Source organism: Ambystoma mexicanum, chromosome 7p (genome assembly GCF_040938575.1).
Source record: "Ambystoma mexicanum isolate Mex_15411 chromosome 7p, UKY_AmexF1_1, whole genome shotgun sequence".
Classification (NCBI taxonomy): Eukaryota; Metazoa; Chordata; class Amphibia; order Caudata; family Ambystomatidae; genus Ambystoma; species Ambystoma mexicanum.
This window is the reverse complement of record NC_090939.1, coordinates 687,912,857-687,940,255: the sequence shown is the minus strand read 5'-3', so window position 1 is coordinate 687,940,255 and position 27,399 is coordinate 687,912,857. Positions and strand designations below refer to the sequence as shown.

General features: G+C 50.8%; 1 protein-coding gene across 1 annotated transcript in view; it reads right to left on the bottom strand.

The window, feature by feature from the left end:
• The window catches only part of LOC138525550 (uncharacterized), a 1,931,438-nt gene that overhangs the window by 1,769,148 nt on the left and 134,891 nt on the right, over positions 1-27,399 (bottom strand). The window contains exon 2 of the mRNA XM_069635597.1: positions 24,655-24,714. Coding sequence (XP_069491698.1) covers positions 24,655-24,714 — 60 coding nt within the window. The remainder of the gene's footprint in view (positions 1-24,654; positions 24,715-27,399) is intronic.

The following is a 27,399-nucleotide window of genomic DNA, read 5'->3' as shown; positions in this document are numbered from 1 at the left end:
AGACCTGAGTTGCCGTCGCGGAGGAGGAAGCTGCAGGTCTGGATTGCAACGTGGCCGCAGCCACCACTGTGGAGGAGGGAGGCGGACAAGACGTCAAGGCCACTTCTTCCGAGGAATGTAGCCTGTACCTCGCGTCAATCTTTTTATTGACAAAAAGTCCTGAGTGTGGCTTTTCCCAAACTCTTCGGACCTTGGCCAGAACGTCTTTCTGCAAGAACAGGCCGGTACGCTCCAAAGGAGACAAGGTGAACGCCCCCAGAAAGCACGCCCTCCTGCGCAGCAGGTGCTTCGGGCACCGGAACATCCAAGAAGCTCATCATGTCCAGTACCCGGTCATGGAAAGCTCTGATAGAGCGGGGCAGGTCCTCGTTGTCCTGATCGCCTCGAGGGTCATCTGACAGGTCCGGCTCCTGCTGAGCCGAGTCAGGCACTGCCTTGTCCACTGGGGACAATGGCGGCACAGGCGGAAGCGCGGGGGGAGGCACCACGGCTAAGGGAGGCGCCGGCGGAACCACCGGCGGGACGGTTGGAGCCGGAGGCGCGGGTGGACATAGCTCCTTGAAAAGCCCCTTGAAATATTCCCTCATGGGGTCGGTGCGCATAAGCGCTTGAAACTTACCGAAAAAGGCGTCCTCAGGAGATTGTTTCAGAACCTGAGGAGGCCTCTCATGAGGTGGACAAAACCAGGGACGCAACGGGGACGGGTGCCATACGGGGCCCTCCGCCGACATATCCACATAAATCAAGGGAGCCGCCCCCGCGGGCAACGAAACATTGTGCGGAAGAGGCATCCGGGCGTTCAAATCAAAAACTGGCCGGTAAGGATGTGCACAAGGGACCTTAGGTTCACCCGAAGGACCGAACCCTACACCAGGGGCCGATGGCGTAGTTGTAGGGGTAGTACCTAAAATGGCCACTGTGGACGTGGCGGGAACGGGTGCCATTTTGTCCTCATCTGAGGGGAACTGCGGCACGTGAGGAAGTGAGGCAGGGGTCCCCTTCGATGGATCAGGGGTCTTAATTTTAGCCTTAACGTAAGGAACCTCGGCAGAGGCGGTACAATGAGGCCTGGAATGTTTCTGCGACATACCAACCGGCAACTGAGCCTTCGAAGGAAGAGCCTCGGCACTGCCGGTAAAAGAAGAAACCTTTTTCTTTGCCCCCTCAACAGATCTGGTGTCACCACAAGAGCGAAACGGTGCGCTGTCATCGACAGGGCCTTGCCCGGCCCCTCAGAACTGTTGGTAGCCTTAGCCTCTGTACGAGGAACCTCGGACCTAGGCCCGGTAGAAGCCTTATCGGCACGGGCTTCGAACATGCGTTCGGTAACCTCAAGCCTAGCCAAGGGCTCGGGGCGTACCCCGGTTTTGTTTTTGAGGGAAGCCGAAAGAACGGCCTCAGAGCAAGCTCCGGTACCCCACGACTCAGTAGAACTGGGTCTACACACAGCCCCCACAGGAGGGGCCTCGGAGTGTACTCCGGTGAACACAGGCCCCTTACGGAGACCCTCAGAGAAAACTCTGGTAGAATTATTAGGCCCAACAGGCACCTCAGGGCGAACCCCGGTAACAGAGCGATCAACGCCCCTCCCGGCTCGAGAGGAACACGGGAAGGTATCCCCCGGCCGGGGTGCTCTGAAAATCAAAGCACTTACCGGGCGTTTTTTCTTCTCGTCGATGAACGCCTGAAAATGCGAAGGAGGAGTCCGACCGAACACCTCCTCCCACCGCTCCAACTGACGTTGAAGAGCCCGGACCGAAAGGGAGTCAAAGTAAAAACAGGAGTCCCAACGGTGTTCCGGACCCAAACTCTCTAAACAAAGAGGATGGGGATCCGCCTTCGCGAAGCGACGGTGACACGATGAACATTCTGGAAAATCTAGTTTAAAAGACATAGACAGACTAGTAAACAAACGCAAGCGAGAGCCAGAGAGGAAAAAACAAAGAAAAACTTCCGAGGACGCAAGTGCGTCCGGCCCCGATCGTGCGGAGAAAAGGACTGATGGGCGATGCGCGGGCAGAGCTAAGGTGGGCGGGGTTACTGCCCCGTGCCGGCCCCGCACAAGAAAGAGAGGAGGGACAAATTTTTTTAAAAAAAATTTGGATGCTTTTTATAAAGCGCTCCGGTCCCGTCCCACAGGACAGAGAGATGTCCCATAAGTATGGAGGAAAGGGGACGGGACGTAGGAGTATGATTTAATCAAAAGAGAACAACATTCGAAAATCCACAACCAAAGTTACAATATTCCTTTCATATTGATACACTGTTTTGTGTGTGGTTATTTGTCAATATCAGAAGTTGTCCATATTAAAACTCAACGTGTTTCGGAAACCAAGTTTCCTTCATCAGGAGTAGTTACTTGTCGATGAATTCATATGTTCTGAAAATAAATCTCAGGTATCTGTATGATATAAAACAAATAGATATATATCAATATAATTATCACTAATCAAGAGTTTGAATTATGCTTGCAGATTAAGGAGAGACTCTACCTCTCATAGGTGCCCCAGCTCATGCACGCTTGTGTGAATTCTAGAGTAGAAGACATTTTCGTGACAGGAATGGCTGATCCTCAAATAATTTCACCTAAAATGTTAATAAGAACATTAATATAATTGCTGTGACAATCAGATTGAGAGTTGTCAAATTAGGATATGTCATATTAAGAGATAGAACATACCTCTTAGGGTGGAACTGGTAACCAACTCAAAATTGTGAGGGACAAGCTACCATGACAAAATGGTCGTAATCGTGTGACATAGATAGCTGGCGTACTGTTTGTGTATATTAAGTATACACTTTATCTGCAAAAAGACATGGTTTAGCTTAGAATAAAGTCTATCACTGTACTTGTAAATTGATATCATCAAAAAGAGGTACATGAGGGAGAAACTGCCTATCTCCTCTCAGGGTGATGGTGTATACACCGATTAAATCTACTGCTTTAAATGCTGCGGTGTGCATTCACTAATTGTCCTTTATTCCTTTATTTGTCCTTGCCAAATTCGATGGGCAGATAAGATACTCTGTGCCCCACCCCCACTCTGGGAAGAAAAGGACTGAAGGGTGAGGCTTGGGGTGGGGCTCAGGAAGGCATGGCTAAGGTTGTACAGGTGCCAGTCCTCGCCTAAAAATTCAATAAAGGACTAAATATATTTTGGTGCTACAAAAAGTGCTTCGGCCCCAACCCGAAATGTCCCCTAAGTATGGAGCAAAGGGGACAGGATGTAAGAATTATATAAGACATAGAACACATTAGGGATTCCTCAGAATCACTACTCTAGTAAGGGATGGGAGAGATCTTTGGGCAGAACCGTTGAGGCAAGTGAGTGGGAGGAAGTCTACAAAAATATGAAGAGCACATATTTTTTAACACACTTAGCAGAAACATAAGCCATGATATTAATGAAATGGTATCGCATGCTAGACAGAATTCATGCAATTAAGGCAAATTCCTCTGACGGCTGCTGGAGCAGTTGTGGGCAAAAGCGGACTTTACTACATATATTGTGGGGATGTCCAATTGTATAGTCATTTTGGTTAGAAATAAGATCCAGACTTTAAAAGATGCTGAAGGTTGACTTTCCGATGGATCGGCTTTACTTAATTTTAGGAGCAGATTGCAAAGACAGGTATGTTGGAACCAGTGAAAAGGAGGGCCTGATCGCACATTTATTGTTGGCAGCAAAGTTGGTTATTTTATAGAAATGGATGCAGAGGAAGCAGCCTTCAGTGGACGTGTGGATAAAGTATGGCACAACTTGACAATGAAGAAACTTGCTGCAGACATTAGAGGAACTGGAGGATCCTTTTAGTGAATTTGTTGCCCCTTTTCAGAATACGAAGAAGGACTTTGGTGGTCTCTCATGCCCGATGCCCGGGTAGATTGAGAGCTGTGAATCTTGTTGATATGCCTTAGCTTCTCCCATAATTGTATTCCATGTCCAAGTAATCCACAGCAGTATCAATGGCAATTTAATGTTTGGGCAAGGAGGGGGAGGTGGACAGGGGAGGGAGCAGGTTTTGGAAAAGTTTATGATGAAATGGCTCATGGAAATTTCTGATATTAAACAAAATGCAAATAAATTGTTTTGGCGAGATAAAATGTATGGCCCGAAGACCGAGTTGCAAGGCTTTGAGGATAAATGGCTTTGCAAAGTCTGTCCTAACCAGGAGGGAGGTTTATAAAGTGTGTGCTTCAATGGAATAAATGCCCTTTCAGTACATTTGCACAATTGGATCCTGTTGACCTTTGATCTTTTGGGTTGATCTATTAATGGGCAAGCTATGGTTGGGATGTTTTTATATAAATCGTTTAATTGCTGACGAGACCCAGAAAGGATTGATCTTGGGGATCAGAATGTCTTGGATGCTCTTCAACTTGGTTATCTTAAGTTGTACAGTGCCCCTCCTTACTTGAAAGCCAAGGTATTTGACCAATGAAAAGGCAAGACAGCATTTAGCAGGTTAGGTTGTGAGCTCAGCATTCCAAAGACTTTGTCCCACTAGGTATAGATATTTCACATGATCTTCTCAACTGTTGCTCTCGATCACATCAGAATGTCATTTAAGTAGGAACCTGAGAAGACCTGATGTGTGCTGAATAACCGCAACTATCGCTCTATAGAAGAGAGATGGCACGCCAAGGGGGCAAAAAGGGAAACACTGCAAAATTAAATAGGCCCATCGGTGTGACAAATGCTGTCTTTTCTTGATCCTTGTGGTGAAATTGGTTCTGCCAGTAGTCTTTTTTAATGATTGAGGGTGGACATGTACTTGGTGGCCCCAATCCATTCAATCATTTGGTCGACCCTTGAATTGTAAGAACTCAGTAACCTTCGGGAAATCGATGCAAAACCCCCAACTGCCATAAAGATCGGAGAGTAAAATGCTGGTTGGCGACCAGTGGCTTTGGGAGAGCTCAATCGCCCTCAAGTAAAAGCATCTTCTTGACCTCTAACTTTACCGCCTTCCTTCTGGCATGCTTCTGAGAGGCGATAATGTTGGAGCCGTACCAACTTACCTTGTGGATTTTTGATTCAGTGAGCAAAGTCATGGCCCTCAAAGGTCACTTACAGAAAATATCAGAAAAATGTAGCACATAAGCTGTTAGATCTTGTTTCTGTGACAGCTGAAGATATCATAGGGGTCATCAGGGAGGGTCATGTGTATATACCCGGATCCCTTGCATTTGAAAAAGATTCTTACTCTTTACATCCTTATTTGCAGTGGGCTGTGTGCATTTTGTTAGGGTGATTTAGGTGGTCAGTCGACACAAGTTTTGACCTCTCAGGGTCTTTATCAAGGCTGAATTGGCAAATTTTTAATAATTTTAGCAACATTTTGTGATACATTGGGCCTCATTACGGCAAGGGTACCGGTGACCGTTAACCCTTACTGCCTTACTACGAGGTCCCTTTGCGGGACCTGACCTTAACGGCTGGTGTAGACCAGCCGTTAAAGTTGGGACCCGCAAAGGGACCTTGGTGCTAATTACGGTACCGCAATTTGCGGTACCGTAATTAGCTCCTTCCCCATTCCCATTTGCCCTATGGGGCAATAATGGGAATGGGGAAGGGCCATGGAGAAAGGGGGAATTACTGCCCCACCAACCTTGGAATGGGGTGGTAATTCCCCTTTCCTCCAGGGTGGTACCAGTATGGTACCGGCGGCAACCATGGTGCTAATAGCACCATGTTTTACCGCTTACCGTGTAATGAGGCCCATCGTGTCAGTGGTTAGTATATTCAGTGGTCAGTGTATTTTAACATGTAGGTAAATACATTACAGCGGCATAATGGTTTCCACATTTTTTACTAAACAGTCGAGAAGGAGAGGAGAGAAGGAAGGAAGGAGGCAACATTGTTAATATATCCTGATTGTACAGTGTGTTGACACTTGTAGAGCCTCACATGGTAGGCTAGAGAGTTCCTCACATTGTTGCCATGCTTTCAGCCAATTGATGTGGTACACTAGGCTTGTCTGCTGGCAGTCATCTGTAATTATAGTCACTGAGCACATCCGTATATTCATAGGATCTGTGCGACTGGGTAGTCAACTTAATTTAGAAGGTACGAAATAATATGAGCACCAGGTCTCCCGCAATAAACTTCTTCATTTGAGTTCTCTGACCGTACAGCCCGTTCCTTTTCTCTTGACTGTCCTGAAACTGATGCTGGGCAAGGCGTATGGTGATTCGTAGCCAGCCTTGAGTAGCTTGGACAAACTCTTTAGTCTCCATCACTGTGTTCTTTTCTCCTTTTTGTTCTTCCTTCCGAATGTCTAGGGCATCAAGGAGCTATCTTCCGTAGACCAGCTGGCAGTAAAAAAATCCTATGGAGGCTTGTCGTGACCTCCTAGCAGCAGACAAATCCCAGATTAGCAGCTCCTCTCAGTTTCTGGCAATCTCAGCAAACTATTCTTAAGAAGGTTCATTAAACATTGGTTAAAGTACTCCACTAGGCCATTGTTCCAGGGATATTGAATGGAGGTGGTAAAGGACTATATTTTTACAAATCGTTTTAGCTCGGTCATGACTCAGGACATGAAGGGAGGTCCCTGATCTGTGAGTATCTCTTTTAGGAACCGCAGTATGGTATCAGGTGTTTGATAAAACTCGCGTTACTCTTCATTGTGACTGCTTCTGGGTCCCGAGTGATTTAATTTAAGATAACCAGGATGTCCAGAGGTCCTGCTGGGGCTCTGGGGTCCCAAAGATGCAGGCCAATTCAGGGAAACTGTTCTTCATTGACTGGCAATTGTTGGGGCTGGCCCTATACACTCCTTTGGGAGGTTTACATGAGGCAGTCTAGACAATATTTCTACATTTCCCGATGTACTCCTGGCCAGAAGAACCTACTAAAAGCATGTTCATGGGTTTTGGTGGCCTCCTTCCTTGTCCTGCTGAGAGTTGGGAATGTGTGAGGTTTGGGGTGGCCCTTCAAAACTGGATAGAGATTAGCAGTTGATACCTTGTTGGTGACCTGATACAGAAATCCCTTACTTTCTACAAAGTAAGTCCGCTCTAGTGTTCTACTCTGTTCCAATGAGATAGCAGTATCAAAAGCTGACTACAAATGTCATTGTGCTGCGCCATGGAGAATTCTTAGCTGGATGTGTATTGAACCTGTCTCTGGGGCTCTGATGATGGTGTGAAGAGAGGTTTGAGGCTCTTGTGCCTCCTTGTGGATGGTATCTCTTCCTCTGATGAATAGGAGAAGCCGATCCCTGCATTGCCTCTCTCGGTCCTGTTCAACTCAGGGGTTTCCTATGCGTTAGTGGGGGGTATATTGTTCATAGATTAATTAGGTGACAGGGTCCCTTTCTCAGTACCATGATTGAAAAGAAGGGCTTTCAGTACAGATTGATGCCACTCTGGGCACCATGTTAATGCTGTACCTGAACAGCCAACCCAGACTTTTGGGCATGGTGTCCACAAGTCTCTTCTGGAGTGCCACTTTTAGACTGATGGAGATAAGAGTGTGTCCGCTCAGGGATATCTCCTGCGAGCCTCCCCTATATTAGTCCCATCAACCGCCCCAATAGCCCAGATCAGGGCCATTGGGGTGGTTTGTGCCAGTCATAATTTGGGGATGTGACAAACTTACATAACAGCCTTTGTTAATCCTACTTCTGACACCAGCTGCCAGAAGGGACCACATGGAATGCACAAAAAGACTGGACAAAGGAATTGTAGTTCACTGAATTAATTTACATGAAGAAAAATGAAAAAAGTAATGCCACAACAGAATACTAAAGAAATCAAACCAACTCTCCCCAGGAACGGTCTCCCTCCTTCCATAACCCTCAGGGCCTCCCACCGACAGTTCCCCTTACTGTACCTCCTCTGGCCTACTTGTCTGGGGCTTGTTCCTCCTCCCAGTTTTCGGTCCTCCATAGGGCTGACCTCACCTGCTGGCCAAATCCTTTTCCGTCTAACTTTGGGGTTGTCTTCCTCCTTCTTCCTCTCACTGCCTGCTGCTAACACGTCCTCCCTTTCTACTATCCGTGCCTGCTCTGCTGTTACCACCTCCTCCTCTCGTGTTATCACTTCCTCCTCCACTGTTACCACCTCCTCCTCGACTGTACAGCCTCCTGCTCCTGGGTTGGGCTTTTGGTGAGTGTCTACACCTGCAACTTGATTTGGGCTATAGGGTTGGGATTGTTTTCTGCTGCTCCCGGGTACACGTGGCCTCGCTTTGGGCTTAGGGGCATTGACCAATCCTTGATCTGGGATGTACCTCATCTTAGATTCTGCTCTCCGCTACCTACCCTTGTCTAGTTCTGCTTTCGCAGGACTTTGGTCTCTTGTTTCTTCAGCTCGTGGTAAGCATTTAAATCCATCTAAATAAATAAGAAATGCTGGCACACTGCAAATGTGGAACATTGCACTTTCGTCTAAAGAACGCTTTGCAAAGAGACGGTGAATAACTCTGATTCAGACATAGAAAACCCTGAGGTTGGAAACCCGTGAGCTTGAAACGTTGTATCAAGTGCAGATCTGCGCTGGTGTACACATATGTCAGAATTAAAGTTGGCTGTTGACACAATGGTGTATGGGGGAGTTTGTACATGACTGATCAACTTAATGAACTGGAATTTCCAATCTATGCTATCTAGTGCTTGCCCAAAATTTGCAATGACAGTGCATTAAGGGCTGGGGGTTCATAGCGGAGTATAATGTGAAATGATTTGTGAGCGTAGGTTGGATCTATGTGGCTTTTTTAAGGTTGCTGTAGGATTTGCCTACTCTAAAACCGAAAGAGTGATGGGTGAAAGGTTTCCAATTAATCGGAACCACTGGCATTGCTCTGGGCAACCATCCACTCCACCGTTTTTTAGCTTGTCTGCGCCATTGCAAAAGGAGTCAAGCCATATGAAAATCAGTCAGGTACTGCCACCAATGGGAACAACCCTGCTCGAACTGCTAGGTGGGGTCCCCTCTGCATGGAAACACAAGCAACCCCATTTTTCAGCCTTGTTGGGCCTCCTCAATGAGGTGCAGCTTGGTTCCCTATGGCGAAGCGAGCAAGGGACCCACGTCTGGGCATACCCTCTCTTACATAGGGAGACAAACTACAACCAAAGAAGTGATGGATGGAAACAACGCCGAAACACGTCTGGGGTTGCTTGTGTTTCCATGCATAGGGGGCATAACCTTGCAGTTGGGGCAGGGCTGCTCCCATTGGTGGTAGTACCTGACTGATCACAAAGTCCACGTTTGGGCATGCCGTGCTGACATACCCTGTTTTAGCTGCAACAACCCATGAGCAGTAGAGGTGTGGCATATAGATAGATATCTGTAGGATACACCAGAATGTATACCAACTGCAGGCAATAACGAAACAATAAAATCCATATCGCCAGCGGGAGACGCCTGCATAGGCTATCTTACATTCACACGTTTGTTTGCCATTGGCCATGCACGGTTGCCATAGGAACGGGCACCTCGTTTTTGCTATCACAGCACTGTGAACACAATTTATGGATGAGCATTAGTAAATGGGATTTCGACAATCCTGGGCTCATATATAATATGTGAAGGAGCACAAAAACGGACATGCCACAAATATAATGCAACACTGCAAAAACCATAAACCTCATTGTTATCAGTGTTCATTCTACTAAGAGAACTAGGCCTGAAACTCGAATTGTTGCGTGTAACTCAATAGTTGGATTTAATAAAAATGCATTTATTAAAAAAATGTATCCAAGATGCATAATACGGCAAGATAATAACAGAATATATCTTTATAATGAATGAATAAGAACACAACACCAGTTGTAGACAATCTGTCACCATACCAGAAACACACTCCCAGATTAAGTATATACGAGATTATGGGACCAGTGGCTCCGATGCGCACATGCGCACCACAAAGCCAGGCCATGAATGCTCATGACAGCAAGGTGGGGCAATGCCACTCACACTGTTTTCCAGCCATGCAGCGTTCTTCACCCAAGTCTTTGCTGTTAAGGTAAGCAGAAAGATGCAGGCGTCAGTCCACAGCGGGCACTAGATGTAATGACCCAGCTGTGAAACTGCCAAAAGGTATGAGACACTGCAAAATTATACAAAAGGAAAGCAATTATTTTTAACCCTCCACTCTTACACACCATGACACATTATCATTTGTCTGATTGTGTCTACGGAGTCTTGATGCATTTGGAGTGGGTACTGCCTGTAGCCCATACTTGGGTAAGAAAATTTATTCTGGGGGCTGATATTTAAAATTCATAATTACATTTCACAGAGAATACATGATTTGGATGCCATTAAATAAATAAAACATTTTGTGTCCTCCCTCTCCTCCCGTTTCCCGACAGGCGCAGAGACATTCCTTGTCCAAGTTGCAAGCAATCCATAAGCAGATGTACTGGTGCTCTCTGAAGCATCTGAGGTCCTGAAGAAAGTGGTCACACTTATATGAAAAACTGAAACCAGTCGGCCAACACCATTGAGTGATCTCCCAGTAATAATGGCACACCCTATAAAAAATATGTGCACACATTCTACTCACACTTTTATGAGTCTATGGGCCTCATTACGAGAATGGAGGTAATGAAAAAAGGAAGGCGGAAAGGTAATAGCGGCATCGTTAACGGGTCCGGGTCATTATGACCCGACAACCCACCAATACCGGCACCGTCGGTACCGTGCCCTCTCATACCGGCATGGGCGCATACGTGGCCGCTGCATGTGCAGCAGGATGGATGTTAGTACCTGTGTTATGGTCCCCAGACAGTCTCTCATCAGTACTGCTGAGGCATTCACTGCGGCTGTGTTGGCTGTAATGGCGGCTGTGGTCCCCGCTATGGCTGTGGCTATCTCCGCCTGGTGTCGTCGCCATCAGCTATGTATTGCCGCAGGAGCTCCAACATCGACTCCTGTCGGGCCTCCACCAGTGTTGATGGGAGCAGGAGTGGTGGGTGGGTGCTGTCACGGGGCCTGCATCTTCAGTGCTGTCCTTGTCGAAGGGGCTCAGGTCCGAATCATGCAGGCAGGGATTAGCACTGCTGTAGGTGGGTGAGGGCTGAGTTCGAGCCGGGGGTGGACACGGGGCCTGAGGTGGGTGGACATGTCACTTTTGTGATTCCTTCCTGGTCCACAAACCCCTCAAAGTCATCTTCGGTGGTGGCCAGTGCTTCTAGGGACTCCCATTCCACTGGTGTGGGTGTGGGCAGCTGGGTCTCTACAGTGTCAGGCACACTGGCTGTAGGTGTTGTCAGCTGGGTCTCGACTGTGTCTGCCCCTGAGGTGGTGGTGTTGGTAGCCCTTTTCTGTGGGCGGGATGTGGATGCCCTCGTGGTGGTATCTTGGCTGACATCTTCTCCATCGGTGCCTGGGAGGGGGGGATAGAAGAGATGCAGGGCATCAGTGATGGTGTTACATGCCAGTTGCATACTACGGTGCTGTTCATTATTTATTTAATCATGCATTCATGTCTTACAAGTCTGTCACACAGGGTAGTTCGAGGGGGCATTTTGGCATTTGCTGCATGGCAGGTGGCATGCCGTTGTATTGGGGTTTGTGTGATGTATTACATGGGCACAGTCCATGTGTGTTGGTCGTGTGTTAGTAAAGGGATTGGCACTCTACATGCATTTCTGTGCGGCAGGGTTTGGCCCTGCATCTGGACTTGGATATGTTCATGTGGGTGTTGGGACATGCCTTGCCTAGACTCTTTTCCACATCACTTGTGCTACGTCATGGTTTCCCCTATTGGGATCTGCAGGGTCACTCACCTCCTTCTGGTGATGTTGCCGCACCCGTCTCCATGTCCCCAAATCCCTCGATGGACTCTGGACTGATGAAGGAGCTTGCCGTCTCCTCCCAGGTGGTCAGTTTGGCAGGAGAGTGGGGACCCCCCGCCTGTGGACATGGCCTCCCTCCTGTTGCTTGCAAGGATGTTACGGACCCTCAGGCGGAGGTCATCCCACCTCTTCTTGCAATCCCGAACAGTCTGTGGGCAGGTTCCGACACCGGAGACCTTGCGGGCTACCTCCTGCCAGATCTCCTTCTTGCGGTGCTGCATCTCTCGCTTCAGGTTCTGGGATTTGATGACATCAGAATGTGCAGCAAGGGTGTCCGCAAGCATGTTTAACTCAGCATCTGAAAAGCGCTGTTTCCGCAGGCAGGGGGTGGTCTTCCGGGTTGCCTTAGACATAACAAATGTATTGCCACTGAGCTCTCCTGGAAACAACTGGTGGTTTGGGAGGATTGCAATGGATTGTGTTTTTAAAGATGGCTGCCGGCGCATTTCCCGTTCCGACGCGATGACGTTACTTCCGGGTCCAGTATTACGAGCCCGATATTAGCATGTTGTTATGCACCGGGTCGGTAATAAGGGGTTCTTCCTAGGCGGTGGCGGTATCGGCGGGTCCCGTGATAGCGCTATCTGGAGGTTGGAGGGCCTTTAGCGGCATGCCGGTATGGCCATTACCAGCATGGGGGTTCACGTGTGCTCGCACACTCGTAATCACCCGCTATTAGCGGCGTCATACGAGCACGGACCCACTCGTACCTCCATGCCGGTAATGACCCCGTTTTTACCGCACTACTCGTAATGAGGCCCTATGTTTTTAAAGATTTTGTAGTTCAAAAAAGCAGGACAATTAAAGTAATCAAGGTTCCTGATAGAACTCAGTGCATTGGACACAGCACAACATGTCTCTTTGTTCCTTTTAAACTACTGTCTAGCAATAAGGTCAGTCTCTCTCTCTGTCACCTCACCTTAGCTAGGTGGCTTACCACCAGCACTTAGGGACATCCACCACGCTGAGGGTCCAGATAGTACGGTTGGAGGGCCATTTAGTTTGAATGCAAATTCATGCTAAATAATAACCAGGTTACTCACCGTAGTGACCACCTTTCTCCTACTCCATAGTCCCCTTTCCTCCGTACTTATGGGACATCTCTCCGTCCTGTGGGACTGGACCGGAGCACTTTGTAACAAGCATCCAAAAAATGTTTTTCAAAAATGTGTCCTTCCTCTCTTTCTTGCGCGGGGCCCGGTACGCGGCCGTAATCCTGCCCACCTTGCCTCTGCCCCGCGCATCGCCCATCAGTCCTTTTCTATCGCCAGGTCAGAGACCTATTAGCAATAACAGAGGAACCTTATTAGAGGGGACGGCGGGCAGGCGTATGGCGGAAAGGGGACTATGGACTAGGAGTAAGGTGGTCACTACGGTGAGTAACCTGGTAATACTCCTACGTCCCGTCCCCTTTCCTCCATACTTATGGGAATCTCAAGCACTCCTAACAGGAACTACAGGTGGATGGAAATACCCCTTACTGAAAAAGGTTCTTCAGCACAGCCTGACCAAACTGAGCATCAGCTCTTCAGCTCGTGTCAAGACAATAATGCTTACAAAAAGCAGATGGGGAAGCCCAAGCAAGTAGCTGCCCTAGCGATGGATTCCCAGGGGACATATTTCTGAAAAGCAACCGGGGCTGCCTTGCCCCGCACCAGGTGTGCATGAATACCCTTAGGAGGTTTCAGCCCTTGGACGGTGAAAGACTCCGTAATGCAGGCGTTGATCCACCGAGAAATAGTCGCCTTAGACCAGGGGTGCACAACTGATTTTGACAGAGGGCCGAAAGTACCTTACATGAGGACTATAGTGGGCCGAAAAGTAAATGTGGGCGGGGCGGTATGCGGGGCGTGGCAGGAGGCTTTTTAAACCCCCAATTTGTATTAAACACATGGAAAAAGAATATGTTTTTGAGGGGTAACGATTTTTATTTGCATTTCAAACTTACATTTTGTACTACACATTTTCAATTGTTATAATTTATTTCTATTTAGTTATTGTATCTCGTCTGTTTAATTAACTTATATACATTTTATTGACCCTAGATTGGACATTCCGTTATTTTGGACTGCTATACTTTGCTTTTTGGGTTGCCCAAGAGGAGTATGGCCTTCGTTGAGTCAGGTTTCCTCAAAAAGCAAAGGATGTACATCTCCTAACTGTGCCTGTTTTAGCTTTATTATTGGGTTCACTCTTGGAGTGCAACACTATGCCCCATGGCTCCCACCCCCAACCAAACACTTTGCCCCATGGCCCCCTCACCACCCCCAACCAAACACTATGCCTCATGGCTACCACCCCCAACCAAACACTATGACCCATGGCCCCCGCACCACCCTCAACCAAACACTTTGCCTCATGGCTCCCACCCCCAACCAAACACTATGCCCATTGGCTCCCTCAACCCCCAGCCAAACACTATGCCCCATAGTCCCCTCACCCCCAACCAAACACTATGCCCCATGGCCACCTCACCCCCAACCAAACACTATGCCCCATGGCCCCCACCCCTCAACCAAACACTATGCCCCATGTCCCGTACCCCCAACCAAACACTATGCCCCATGGCACCCTCACCCCCAACCAAACACTATGCCCCATGGCCCCCTCACCCCCAACCAAACACTATGCCCCATGGCCCCCACCCCTCAACCAAACACTATGCCCCATGTCCCGTACCCCCAACCAAACACTATGCCCCATGGCACCCTCACCCCCAACCAAACACTATGCCCCATGGCCCCCTCACCCCCAACCAAACACTATGCCCCATGGCCCCCTCACCCCAACCAAACACTATGCCCCATGGCTTCCTCACTCCCAACCAAACACCATGCCCCATGGCTCCCACCCCCAACCAAACACTATGCCCCATGGCCCCCTCACCCCCCACCAAACACTATGCCCCATGGCCCCCTCACCCCCAACCAAACACTATGCCCCATGGCTCCCTCACCCCCAACCAAACACTATGCCCCATGGCCCCCTCACCCCCAACCAAACACTATGCCCCATGGCCCCCTCACCCCCAACCAAACACTATGCCCCATGGCTCCCTCACTCCCAACCAAACACTATGCCCCATGGCTACCACCCCCAACCAAACACTATGCCCCATGGCCCCTTCACCCCCCACCAAACAGTATGCCCCATGGCCCTCTCACCCCCAACCAAACACTATGCCCCATGGCCCCCTCACGCCCAACCAAACACTATGCCCCATGGCTCCCACCCCCAACCAAATACTATGTCCCATGGCCCCCTCACCTCCAACCAAACACTATGCCCCATGGCTCCCTCAACCCCCAACCAAATACTATGCCCATGGCCCCCTCACCTCCAACCAAACACTATGCCCCATGGCTCCCTCAACCCCCAACCAAACACTATGCCCCATAGCCCCCTCACCCCCAACCAAACACTATGCCCCATGGCCCCCTCACCCCAACCAAACACTATGCCCCATGGCTTCCTCACTCCCAACCAAACACCATGCCCCATGGCTCCCACCCCCAACCAAACACTATGCCCCATGGCCCCCTCACCCCCCACCAAACACTATGCCCCATGGCCCCCTCACCCCCAACCAAACACTATGCCCCATGGCCCCCACCCCCAACCAAACACTATGCCCCATGGCCCCCTCACCCCCAACCAAACACTATGCCCCATGGCCCCCTCACCCCCAACCAAACACTATGCCCCATGGCTCCCTCACTCCCAACCAAACACTATGCCCCATGGCTACCACCCCCAACCAAACACTATGCCCCATGGCCCCTTCACCCCCCACCAAACAGTATGCCCCATGGCCCTCTCACCCCCAACCAAACACTATGCCCCATGGCCCCCTCACGCCCAACCAAACACTATGCCCCATGGCTCCCACCCCCAACCAAATACTATGTCCCATGGCCCCCTCACCTCCAACCAAACACTATGCCCCATGGCTCCCTCAACCCCCAACCAAATACTATGCCCATGGCCCCCTCACCTCCAACCAAACACTATGCCCCATGGCTCCCTCAATCCCCAACCAAACACTATGCCCCATAGCCCCCTCACCCCCAACCAAACACTATGCCCCATGGCCCCGACCCCACAAGCAAACGCTATGCCCCATGTCCCTCATCCCAACCAAACACTATGCCCCATGGCCCCTACCCCTCAACCAAACACTATGCCCCATGGCCCCCTCACCCCAGCCAAACACTATGCCCCATGGCCCCACCCCTCAACCAAACACTATGCCCCATGGCCCCCACCCCCAACCAAACACTATGCCCCATGGCCCCCTCACCTCCCAACCAAACACTATGCCCTATGGCCCCCACCCCTCAACCAAACACTATGCCCCATGGCCCCCTCACCCCCAACCAAACACTATGCCCCATGGCCCCACCACTCAACCAAACACTATGCCCCATGGCCCCCACCCCCAACACCCATCCAAACACTATGCCCCATGGCCCCCTCACCCCCAACCAAACACTATGCCCCATGGCCCCACCCCTCAACCAAACACTATGCCCCATGGCCCCCTCACCCAACCAAACACTATGCCCCATGGCCACCTCACCCCCAACCAAACACTATGCCCCATGGCTCCCTCAACCCCCAGCCAAACACTATGCCCCATGTCCCTCACCCCCAACCAAACACTATGCCCCATGGCCCCCACCCCTCAACCAAACACTATGCCCCATGTCCCGTACCCCCAACCAAACACTATGCCCCATGGCACCCTCACCCCCAACCAAACACTATGCCCCATGGACCCCTCACCCCCAACCAAACACTATGCCCCATGGCCCCCTCACCCCCAACCAAACACTATGCCCCATGGCTCCCTCACTCCCAACCAAACACTATGCCCCATGGCTCCCACCCCCAACCAAACACTATGCCCCATGGCCCCCTCACCCCCCACCAAACACTATGCCCCATGGACCCCTCACCCCCAACCAAACACTATGCCCCATGGCTCCCTCACCCCCAACCAAACACTATGCCCCATGGCCCCCTCACCCCCAACCAAACACTATGCCCCATGGCCCCCTCACCCCAACCAAACACTATGCCCCATGGATCCCTCACTCCCAACCAAACACTATGCCCCATGGCTCCCACCCCCAACCAAACACTATGCCCCATGGCCCCTTCACCCCCCACCAAACAGTATGCCCCATGGCCCCCTCGCCCCCAACCAAACACTATGCCCCATGGCTCCCACCCCCAACCAAATACTATGCCCCATGGCCCCCTCACCTCCAACCAAACACTATGCCCCATGGCTCCCTCAACCCCCAACCAAATACTATGCCCATGGCCCCCTCACCTCCAACCAAACACTATGCCCCATGGCTCCCTCAACCCCCAACCAAACACTATGCCCCATAGCCCCCTCACCCCCAACCAAACACTATGCCCCATGGCCCCTACCCCTCAAGCAAACGCTATGCCCCATGTCCCTCATCCCAACCAAACACTATGCCCCATGGCCCCTACCACTCAACCAAACACTATGCCCCATGGCCCCTTCACCCCCAACCAAACACTATGCCCCATGGCCCCACCCCTCAACCAAACACTATGCCCCATGGCCCCCACCCCCAACACCCATCCAAACACTATGCCCCATTGCCCCCACCCCCAACCAAACACTATGCCCCATGGCCCCCTCACCTCCCAACCAAACACTATGCCCTATGGCCCCCACCCCTCAACCAAACACTATGCCCCATGGCACCCATACAGACCCGAACCCCCCACCCCCCAAATCAGCACACTCTCAAACAAGCACCCATACAGACCCAAACCCCCCACCCCCCAACTCAGCACACACACAAACATGCACCCATACAGACCTGAACCCCCACCCCACCAACTCAGCACACACTCTCAGGCTTGCACCGATACAGACCCGAACCCCCCACCTCAGCACACACACAAACATGCACCCATACAGACCCGATTCCCCACCCCCCAACTCAGCACACTCTCAAACATGCACCCATACAGACCAGCACCCCCACCCCCCAAATCAGCATATAAACTAGCAAGCATGCACACATTCAGACCCTGCATCTCAACATACACCGCACTTACACTCCAAAACAAACATTCATGCACACCGACACCCCCCACCCCCGCATCTCAACATACACACAAAAACATTCAAATCCAAACACTCATACACATCCGACACCCCCCACACACCCCCATCCCCGCATCTCAACATACACACAAAAAACATTCAAATCCAAACATTCATACACATCCGCCCCCCCCACCCCCGCATCTCAACATACACACAAAAAACATTCAAATCCAAACATTCATACACATCCGACACCCCCCTCACCCCCGCATCTCAACATACACACAAAAAACATTTGAATCCAAACATTCATACACATCCGACACCCCCCCACCCCCGCATCTCAACATACACACACAAACATACAGCAAAACAGACCAGACACCCAAACACAAACAGACCACTTACCGGAGATGTGCTGGAAGGCAGGTAAGCTGGAAGTCGCTGGAATCGTACTATGGCTGGTGTGGTCCAAGGCTGAAATGCCTTCCGGCATCAAGCCTTATAGACCACGCCAGCCGTAGAGCTGGCACTTCATTGGTGCAGCACACACGCACTACGTGGCTCGAAGGAGCGACGTGGTGCGTGTGTGCTGAGCCAATGAGGGCCAGTGTTTTGTCCGGCCCGGAAGACAACAAAGGCTTCCTAATGGAGGGCAGCCGATGCTGCTTGCGGGCCGCCCTCCATTAGGAAAGTGTTTGTGCCTCGCGGGCCGGACAAAAGAACATGGCGGGCCGCAACTGGCCCGCGGGCCGTATGTTGTGCACCCATGACTTAGACGCCTGCTTACCGTGAGGGTTACCAAAGGTCACAAACAGTTGAGAAGAACTCCTAAGCTCGGAAGTTCTATTCAGATAGAACTTAAGAGCCCTTCTGACATCGAGACAATGCAGAACCCTTTCTGCCTCTGAGGTAGGGTTCGAAAAAAAGACCGGCAGGGAGATCGACTGATTCAGCTGGAATTCAGTTACCACCTTCGGCAGGAAAGCAGGATTCGTCCGCAGGACTACCTTATCCTTGTGAAAGACCAAAAGGGGATGCCCCACTGACAAGGCCTGGAGCTCACTCACCTGCCTCGCTCACATAACAGCGACCAAAAAGGACACTTTCTAAGATAGGTACTTGAGGTCCACCGTGGCCATTGGTTCAAAAGGCTTATGGGACAACGCTGTCAGCACTACATTTAGATCCCACAGCGGATGCGGACAACGAATTGGAGGGTAGAGGCGTGTCAAGCCTGCAAAATGCCTCTTAACCACTGGATTACACAGAGAGTAAGAACAATGGTCCATAGAAAGATAAGCGGAGACCGCTGAAAGGTAAGTTCTGCATGACAGAACATGAACACCCGACTCTGCTAGGAAGGATACGAAGGACAGCACTGTGACAATCGTAGCCCCCCTTGGGTCCAACTGTTTTTCCAAACACCAATGACAGAACCTGAGCCATTTACTTCTGTACTGGGATCTAGTCGAGGGTTTCCTGGCTGCCTGGATAATACGCATGTTATCCGCAGACAGGTTAAGATGTTCTAAAGACTTGAACTCAGGCACCATGCCACCATGCTGAGCGATTGTGGGGAGGGGTGCCACATCTGCTGTTCCCTGTGATGAAGAAGATCAGGGGTCACTGGTAACCTGATCGGCGGATACACCGACAGGTGTTGAAGTTCTGAGAACCAAAACCTGGCCGGCCACCACGGGGCTAGGAGTAGAAGGGAACAGTTCACCAAGTTCTTCAGCTTCCAAATTGCTCGATGGACTAGAAGCAGAGGCGGGAAGGCGTAAGCTCTCATGTTGTGCAATGGAATCTCGAGAGCATCCCCCAGAGAGGAGGCTCACAGCCCCCCTCTGGAGGCATACTGAGGAAGCTTCTTGTTTACCGCCGTAGCGAAGAGGTCCACCTACGGTGTGCCCCAACGCAAGAAAATCCATGAGAGAACCTCTGCCTTCAGCTCCCACTCGTAGCTGACCACTGTCCACCGGCTGAGGGCATCCGCTGTGACATTCAGCTGGCTCGGGATGTGCACTGCAAGCAGCCAAACACCATGAAGCACAGCCCACTCCCAAATCTGGATGGACAGGTCCACGAGAGGGGGAGACTTGGTTCCCCCATGCTTGTTGATGTAATACATCGACACCACATTGTCCGTGCGTATGTGGAGCACCATGTTGGCTATGATCGGTCTGAACGCCCTGAGCGCTAGGAAGATCGCCAGAAGCTCTAAATGATTTATGTGGAGGAGCTTGTCCTGAGGCGACCAGAGATCCGAGACCTGAAGAGGATCTAACGTCGCACCCCACCCCTGGAGGGAGGAGTCCGTTGTGATCGTCACCGTAGGGGCTGGGTCCTGAAACCCCGCACCCACCGACAGGTTGCTGAGAGATGACCACCATTCCAGGTCCACTCTCATGGAAGCCGGAATCATTATCAGCTTGGAATCTGGGTCCACAGCCTGACGCCAAGAACTCCGAAGAGCCATCTGGGTCCGCCTCATCTTGAGACGAGCAAGAGGAAGAGCCAACACGCACAAGGCCATGAGGCCCAGAAGCCTCTGGAACCACCACGCCGACATGCTCTCCGACTGCACAAACATCTGACACGTGGCTAACAGATCTGCCATCCTGTCCCCGGTCAGGTACACTCTGCAGTCGATCGTGTTCCAGCAAAAACCCAGGAAAATCAAGTCCTGCGAGACTGTCATGGAAGATTTCCGCCAGTTCACCGACAGCCCAAGATGGAACAGGAGCTGAAGGAGAGACTGAAGATTGCCCGCTGCTTTCAACGGACAAGGGCTGCGTAAGAGCCAGTCGTTCAAATACGGATACACATGGATACCCTGCAGATGAAGATAGGCTGCAATCTCCGACATCATCTTCGTGAAGACACGCGGCACCGAGCTGAGGCCAAAAGGAAGCACTCGAAACTGGAAGTGCTCCTCTCCCAAAGAGAAACGGAGATATCTCCTGTGTGGATTCCAAATCAGAATATGCATGTACGCATCCTGAAGATCCACCACACTGAGCCAATCGCCCATCTGCAAAGAGGACCGTATCTGGCTGAGCGTGATCATCTTCAATTTCTCTTGTGGTAGGAAAAGATTGAACTGGGAAAGGTCTAGGATGGTGCGCAGGCCAGCCTGGTTGGGTTTGGGCACCGTAAACAGCCGGGAGTAGAAGCCCTCCCCTCGTTCCCCGAGGGGAACGGGTTCCACAGCTCTGAGGTCCAGAGGTTTCTGAACCTCGGCTTTGAGGGAGGGCGAGCCCGACAGCTGAAAAGGAGGGTTGAAGGGTGGGGTAGGGGACAGGGGTAAGCGGAAGCCCGCCCGAGCGACTGACAAGACCCATCTGTCTTCGGTGATGGTCTGCCACGCCTCCCAATGAGACGCAATGCATCCTCCCACCGGGGTCTTGTGCGAGCGCGGAGAACCCTCATTTTGTAGGTTTTTCGGTGGTGTTGCCACCTGAACCTGAGGAGGAGGCTGAGGAGCAGGAGAAAAACCGAGTCCGTTGTTGCCTACGGTAGTTATTCCCCGAAGGGGTATCCACTCTGCAAGATTTCCAGTCAAGGAAGACCCTAAAGCCAGAGGAGGGTCGGCTTTGCGACAACGGTCTCTGGGTTTTGAAAGGGGTCTTAACAAGGACCGACAAGGACTTAGCTGTCTGAGTGCTATCCTTCATCTTGGTGCGCTCTACATCTGTTGTAGAATGAAAGAGCTCCTTACCATCGAACGGAAGGTCCAACACCTTGTCCTGCACGTCTTTGGAGAATTTAGTGCCATGCAGCCAAGGCTGCCGTGAGGTATCAACCCCCAGCATAAGGCCCCAAGGTGTCTACGTGATGAGCCGCAGCCTCCAGGCGATCCTGGGCCAAGACCCTGGCGTCGGATAATCCCACCTTAAAGTCTTCCAGCTTCTCGACCGGGATGAACTCCTCAAACTCTGACAGACCTTTCCACATCCGCATATTAGCCCCCGCTAACACCAGTTCAGCATTGGCCTGCCTGAGCTGCAAGGCCGAGTTGGCGAAAAAATGTTCTCCTAAGGGAGTCAAGGAGCTTATCCTCCTTTCCCAGAACCTGAGTAGCCGTCGTGGAAGAGGATGCTGCAGGCCTGGACTGCAAAGTGGCCGCAGCCACCACTGTGGAGGAGGGGGGGCGGACAAGACGACAGGGCCACCTCTTCCGAAGAATGCAGCCTGTATCGCGCGTCAATTTTCTTATTGACGAAAAGTCCAGAGTGTGGCTTTTCCCAGACCCTGCGGACCTCGGCCTGAACGTCCTTCTGCAGGAACAGGCCGGTACGCTCCAAAGGAGACAGGGGGAACGCTCCAGAAAGCACGCCCTCCTTCGGAGCGGGTGCTTCAGGCACCGGAACATCTAAGGAGCACATCATGTCCAGTACCCGGTCATGAAAAGCTCTAATAGAGCGGGGCAGGACCTAGTTGTCCTGATCGCCTTGCGCGTCATCCGACAGGTCAGGATCCTGCTGAGCCGTGTCGAGCGCTGCCTTGTCCATGGGGCACAATGGGGGCAAAGGCGGAAGAGTCAGGGAAGGCACTGTAAGCAAGGGAGGCACCGGCGGAACCACCGGAGGAACGGGTGGAGCCGGAGGCGCGGGCGGACATATCTCCCTAAAAATCCCTTTGAAATATTCCCTCATGGGGTCGGTACGCATGAGCGTTAGAAATTTACTGAAAAAGGCGTCCTCCGGGGCCTGCTTTGGAACCTGAGGAGGCCTCTCATGAGGATAATTCCAGGGATGTAACGGGAAAGGGTGCCACACCGGCCCCGCCACCGACGTATCCACATAAATCAAAGGTGCCGACCCCGCAGGCAACAAAACTTTGTGCGGAAGGGGCATCTGGGCGTTCCAATTATAAACTGGCCAATAAGGATGCGCACAAGGAACTCTATGTTCAACCACGGAACCAAGCCCTACACCTGAGGCCGATGGCGTAGTTGTAGGGGTAGCACCCAAAATGGCCACCGCGGTCGTGGCGGGAATGGGCGCCTTTTTGTCATCGCCTGAGGGGAACTGCGGCATGTGAGGAAGTGAGGCAGGGGTCCCCGTCGATGGATCAGGGGTCTTAATTTTAGCCTTAACATAAGGAACCTCGGCAGAGCCGGTACTATGAGGCCTGGAATGTTTCTGCGACATAGCAACCGCCAAATTAGCCTTCCCAGGAAGGACCTCGGCACTGCCGGTAAAAGAAGAACTTTCCTTCTTTGCCCCCTCTACAGATCTGGTGTCGCCGCAAGAGAGGGAACGGTGAGAAACAGCCTTCCCCGATAAGGCCTTGTCAGGCCTCTCAGAAATGTTGGTAGCTATAGCCTCTGTACGAGGGACCTCGGACCCAGGTCCGGTAACAGCCTTATCCGCGCGGGCCTCGAACATCCGTTTGGTGACACCAAGCCCAACCAAGGCCTTGGGGCGCACCCCGGTCTTATTCTTGAGGGAAGCCGATAGAGAGGCCTCAGAGGGAGCTCCGGTACCCCACGACTCAGTAGAACTGGGTCTACAAATAGCCCCCACAGGAGGGGCCTCGGAGCGTGCCCCGGTATCCACAGGCCCCTTACGGAGACCCTCGGAGAAAACTCTGGTACAATTATTAGGCCCAAAGGGCACCTCAGGGCAATCCCCGGTGACAGAGCGATCAATGCTCCTCCCGGCACGCGAGGAACCTGGAAAGGTATCCCCCAGCCGGGGTGCTCTGAAAAGTAAAGAACTTACCAGGCGTTTCTTCTTTTTGTCGATGAACGCCTGAAAATGCGAAGGAGGAGTTTGTCGGAACACCTCCTACCACCGCTCCAACCGACGTTGAAGTGCCCGGACATAAAGGGAGTCTCAGTAAAAAAAGGAGTCCCAACGGTGATCTGGACCCAAACACTCTAAACAAAGAGGATGGGGATCTGCCCTCGCGAAGCGTCGGTGACACGATGAACAATTTGGAAATTCTAGTTTGAACGACATAGACAGGCTAGAATATGATCGCTAGCGAGAGCCAGAGAGGAAAAAAGGGAAGAAAATCTTCCGAGGATGCAAGTGCGTCCAGTCCCAAACGAGCGGACAAAAGGACTGATGGGCGATGCGAGGGGCGGAGCCAAGGTGGGCGGGGTTATGGCCACGTGCCGGGCCCCGTGCAAGAAAGAGAGGAAGGACACATTTTTGAAAAAAATGTTTGGATGCTTTTTACAAAGTGCTCCCGTCCCTTCCCACAGGACGGAGAGATGCCCCATAAGTATGGAGGAAAGGGGATGGGATGTAGGAGTATAACCAGTTAACTGAACCTGTACTGTGATTGTGTGAAAACGTTTGGGATTATGTACAGGGTATGATACACATTTCCAGTCCCCCTGTTTGTTTATTGTACTTCTGGATGTGTCAGGTTGGGCACTCTCTTTAAACTGGACAGGGTTAGTTCTGACATTGGACTCAATGGTGCATCTAGTAAATGTTGATTGTGCTTGGAGGAGCAGGTGGCATGAACCAGGCTGTACTATGTATGCATTAATAAAGCACTCTGGATAAAAAATGTAAACTGTAATGGCACCTTTTAGTATTCCATATACACTTTACTTTGGTTCCCCAGGTATCAACTTCATGCACAGTTTGTAAATTTAAGTACTTGGGGATCATGCAATCATATGTTTTCCTATGGAGAATTCAAAGGAGACAAAAATGCCAGGCCAAATGAAGTACAAACATGACTTGCGTTTTACTTAAGGAAATGGTACTTACGCAGCCCTCCAATAATGGATTTCATATTCTTGTTGAAGAGATAAGGCTCTTCTATGTTTTCTGAAAATGAAAGAAAAATATATTTAGTGTGTTAATTGTATTTATATAATTATATTTGGAAGTTACCATGGTTGTGACTGGGCTATTTCAAGTTCTTCAGTCCCCATTAACTACTATTGGGCAGCGTACACACATGGCCCTGGGCCAGAAAGCTATCCCATAGGAACTGCTGCTGAAAAACAGGCCGTGTTAGACAGTACATGCAGAGCTCTGAGGCCAGATCTCATTTGAACATCTCACCTTAGTCTTCCAAAAGAAATGATTTATTTTAAAATGTTTTTATTAGCATTTATATAAGTACATTTGCGTGTTTATCAAATATATCATATTTGCTTCTTATTCCAATGTACAGTTAATGACTTGTTAAAAACAACAGAATAACACAGCAACAAACAGGAAACTTCTTCAGTTGACAGTGCATATGTTTGCAGACATTATTGACCTTCTACAGGTGAGCGGGGTATTATGCAAGGCAGTTGCCGATTTCTATCAGGGGGTATCCACTGGGTCAGCACCAGCTGTGTGCTGCTTTCATCATGGTTAGCTGTTCCCGAAAAGCTTGTAGGTGTTCACAGGGGTTTATCATCGGATGGGTGGAACATTTCCCATATGAATGTTTTCCAGGCATCATAAGTGTCACACACATTTGTCTCTGATCTGGCTACCCCCGCACCCTACACCTTGGTTTCTGCCTCTGCCCAGCGCTCCAGTTCCTTGTACCAGCGTACATACCTCGGGCCTCTAGCTGATTTCCTAGCCATTGCTAGTTCTTTTGGCCAGTATGCACACCATGTCCATAACTTTGACCACATATTTAAATTTACTGATTCGAGGGTATGCGCCCAGTAAGCATTCCTTCTGGGTCCAACCGTACCGTACTATCCCAGCTTTCATACAGGCCTGTTCTATCTGTGCCCAGAACCGCTGTACCTGGACATATCCCCAGAACATGTGTATCAGTCCTGCTTCCCCTTGCCCGCACCAGGGACACCGTGGCCGAGTGTCGTTGTTGAATTTAACTATCCTGTGTGGCATCATGTAGGTGCGGTATAATACATTCAGCTGGATCAGCCGAAATCTGAAGTTCCTTGAGACTTCTCAGGGGTACATCAGTATCCTCTCCCATTCTTTTTTCGTTATGTCCACTCCCAGATCCTTCTCCCACCTCTCTTTTAGCATCACACTTTTAGGGTTGGGTCTGTCTACCAACAAGGGCATATAATCTAGACACCGGCTTCCAGCCATCACATAGGTTATACATTAAAGTCAATATTGGGCTTGCTACTGGTTCATCAGGCCAGTTTTCCCACTTCCCCCTAGCCACCTTCCGAGCCCTCTGGTACCACAGAAATTGCCCTTTGGGCAGTCCTTCTTTCTCCCAGAGGGATTCAAACTCTCTCTAAAAACGCCCTCCTCATACACGATTCCCCAAGCATCACTACTGCTAGGTCCGTTCCATCTCTGCAGACATCTGCAGATATCAGGATCTAAGGTGAGTAGGGATGGTCAGGTTCCAGCAGCGTCGTGGCTCTGTGCCACACCTCCCTCCCAAATATTACAATCATGGGAGCGACCCTCAAGCATCCCAACGGTACCCATAGAATTTCTTTTAGGCGCGCCGGAGCCACCAGTCGCTGCAGCAGCTCTGTTTCTGATGTAGGATCATCCAAAAGCCATTTGGTTACAAAACTAAGTTGGGCTGCAAGATAATACTTTTCAATAATTCTTTCCCTCCCTCTCTGTAAGGCAAGCATAGCGTAGCGAGAGACAATCTGCGTCTGGCGGAGCCCCACAGGAATTTGCGTAGCATCACTTCCAGCGGACGGCAGATGGAGGCTTTAATGTAGTAATGGACGTTGTGAAAGTGGTTGTCAAGATTACCATTTTGGTGATTGCCACCCTGCCCATCAGTGACAGCGGCAGCCTAGACCAGAGACCTATGGATTTCCTTAAGCCCTTTATCACTGCTACTGTATTGTTCTCATGCATTCGTTCCGGTGTGTGCCATATGCGCACTCCCAGTTAAATGTTTCCAGATGCCAGTGGAGCCCCACATCTGGCAGTTCTTCCACATCCCTTCCCCGTAGGCCCGCCAGCAGAAATATACAGGATTTTCTCTGGCTAAAGCAGATCCCAGACACCCCAGCATACTTTTCTAGCACCTCCAGTATCACTGGGACATTGTGGTGCGGGTCCTTCAAATACAATAGTACATCATCCGCGTATAGCGATACAAGGTGGCTCACTCCTCCCACCAGAATACCCGCTTCTGGGAACTGTTTTTGGAGTTAAATTGCTATCGGCTCCAGCCTTAGAACATATAGCATGGGTGATCGCGGGCACCCCTTCCTTGTGCCCCTTTGTATTTCCCAGAGCAATGAAACCACCCTCCCAGACTTGACTCTCGCCACTGGCGCGGTGTACAGTATCCTGACCCACTTAACAAACTGTTCACCAAACCCAAACTCACTCAGTACTGCTAGTAACCACTCCCAATATAGCAAGTCAAATGCTTTTATTGTATCTAACGAGATAGGGCCTCATCACGACTTGGGCGGTAACGGTAACGCTATTAGCGCGGGCGGTATTAGCCCTACCGCCGAACTCCCCGGCACTAATAGCGCCGGATCACGAGTTCGGCGGTAATGTAAGTTCCCACTCCCCACTGAGCCCATTCGGGAATGC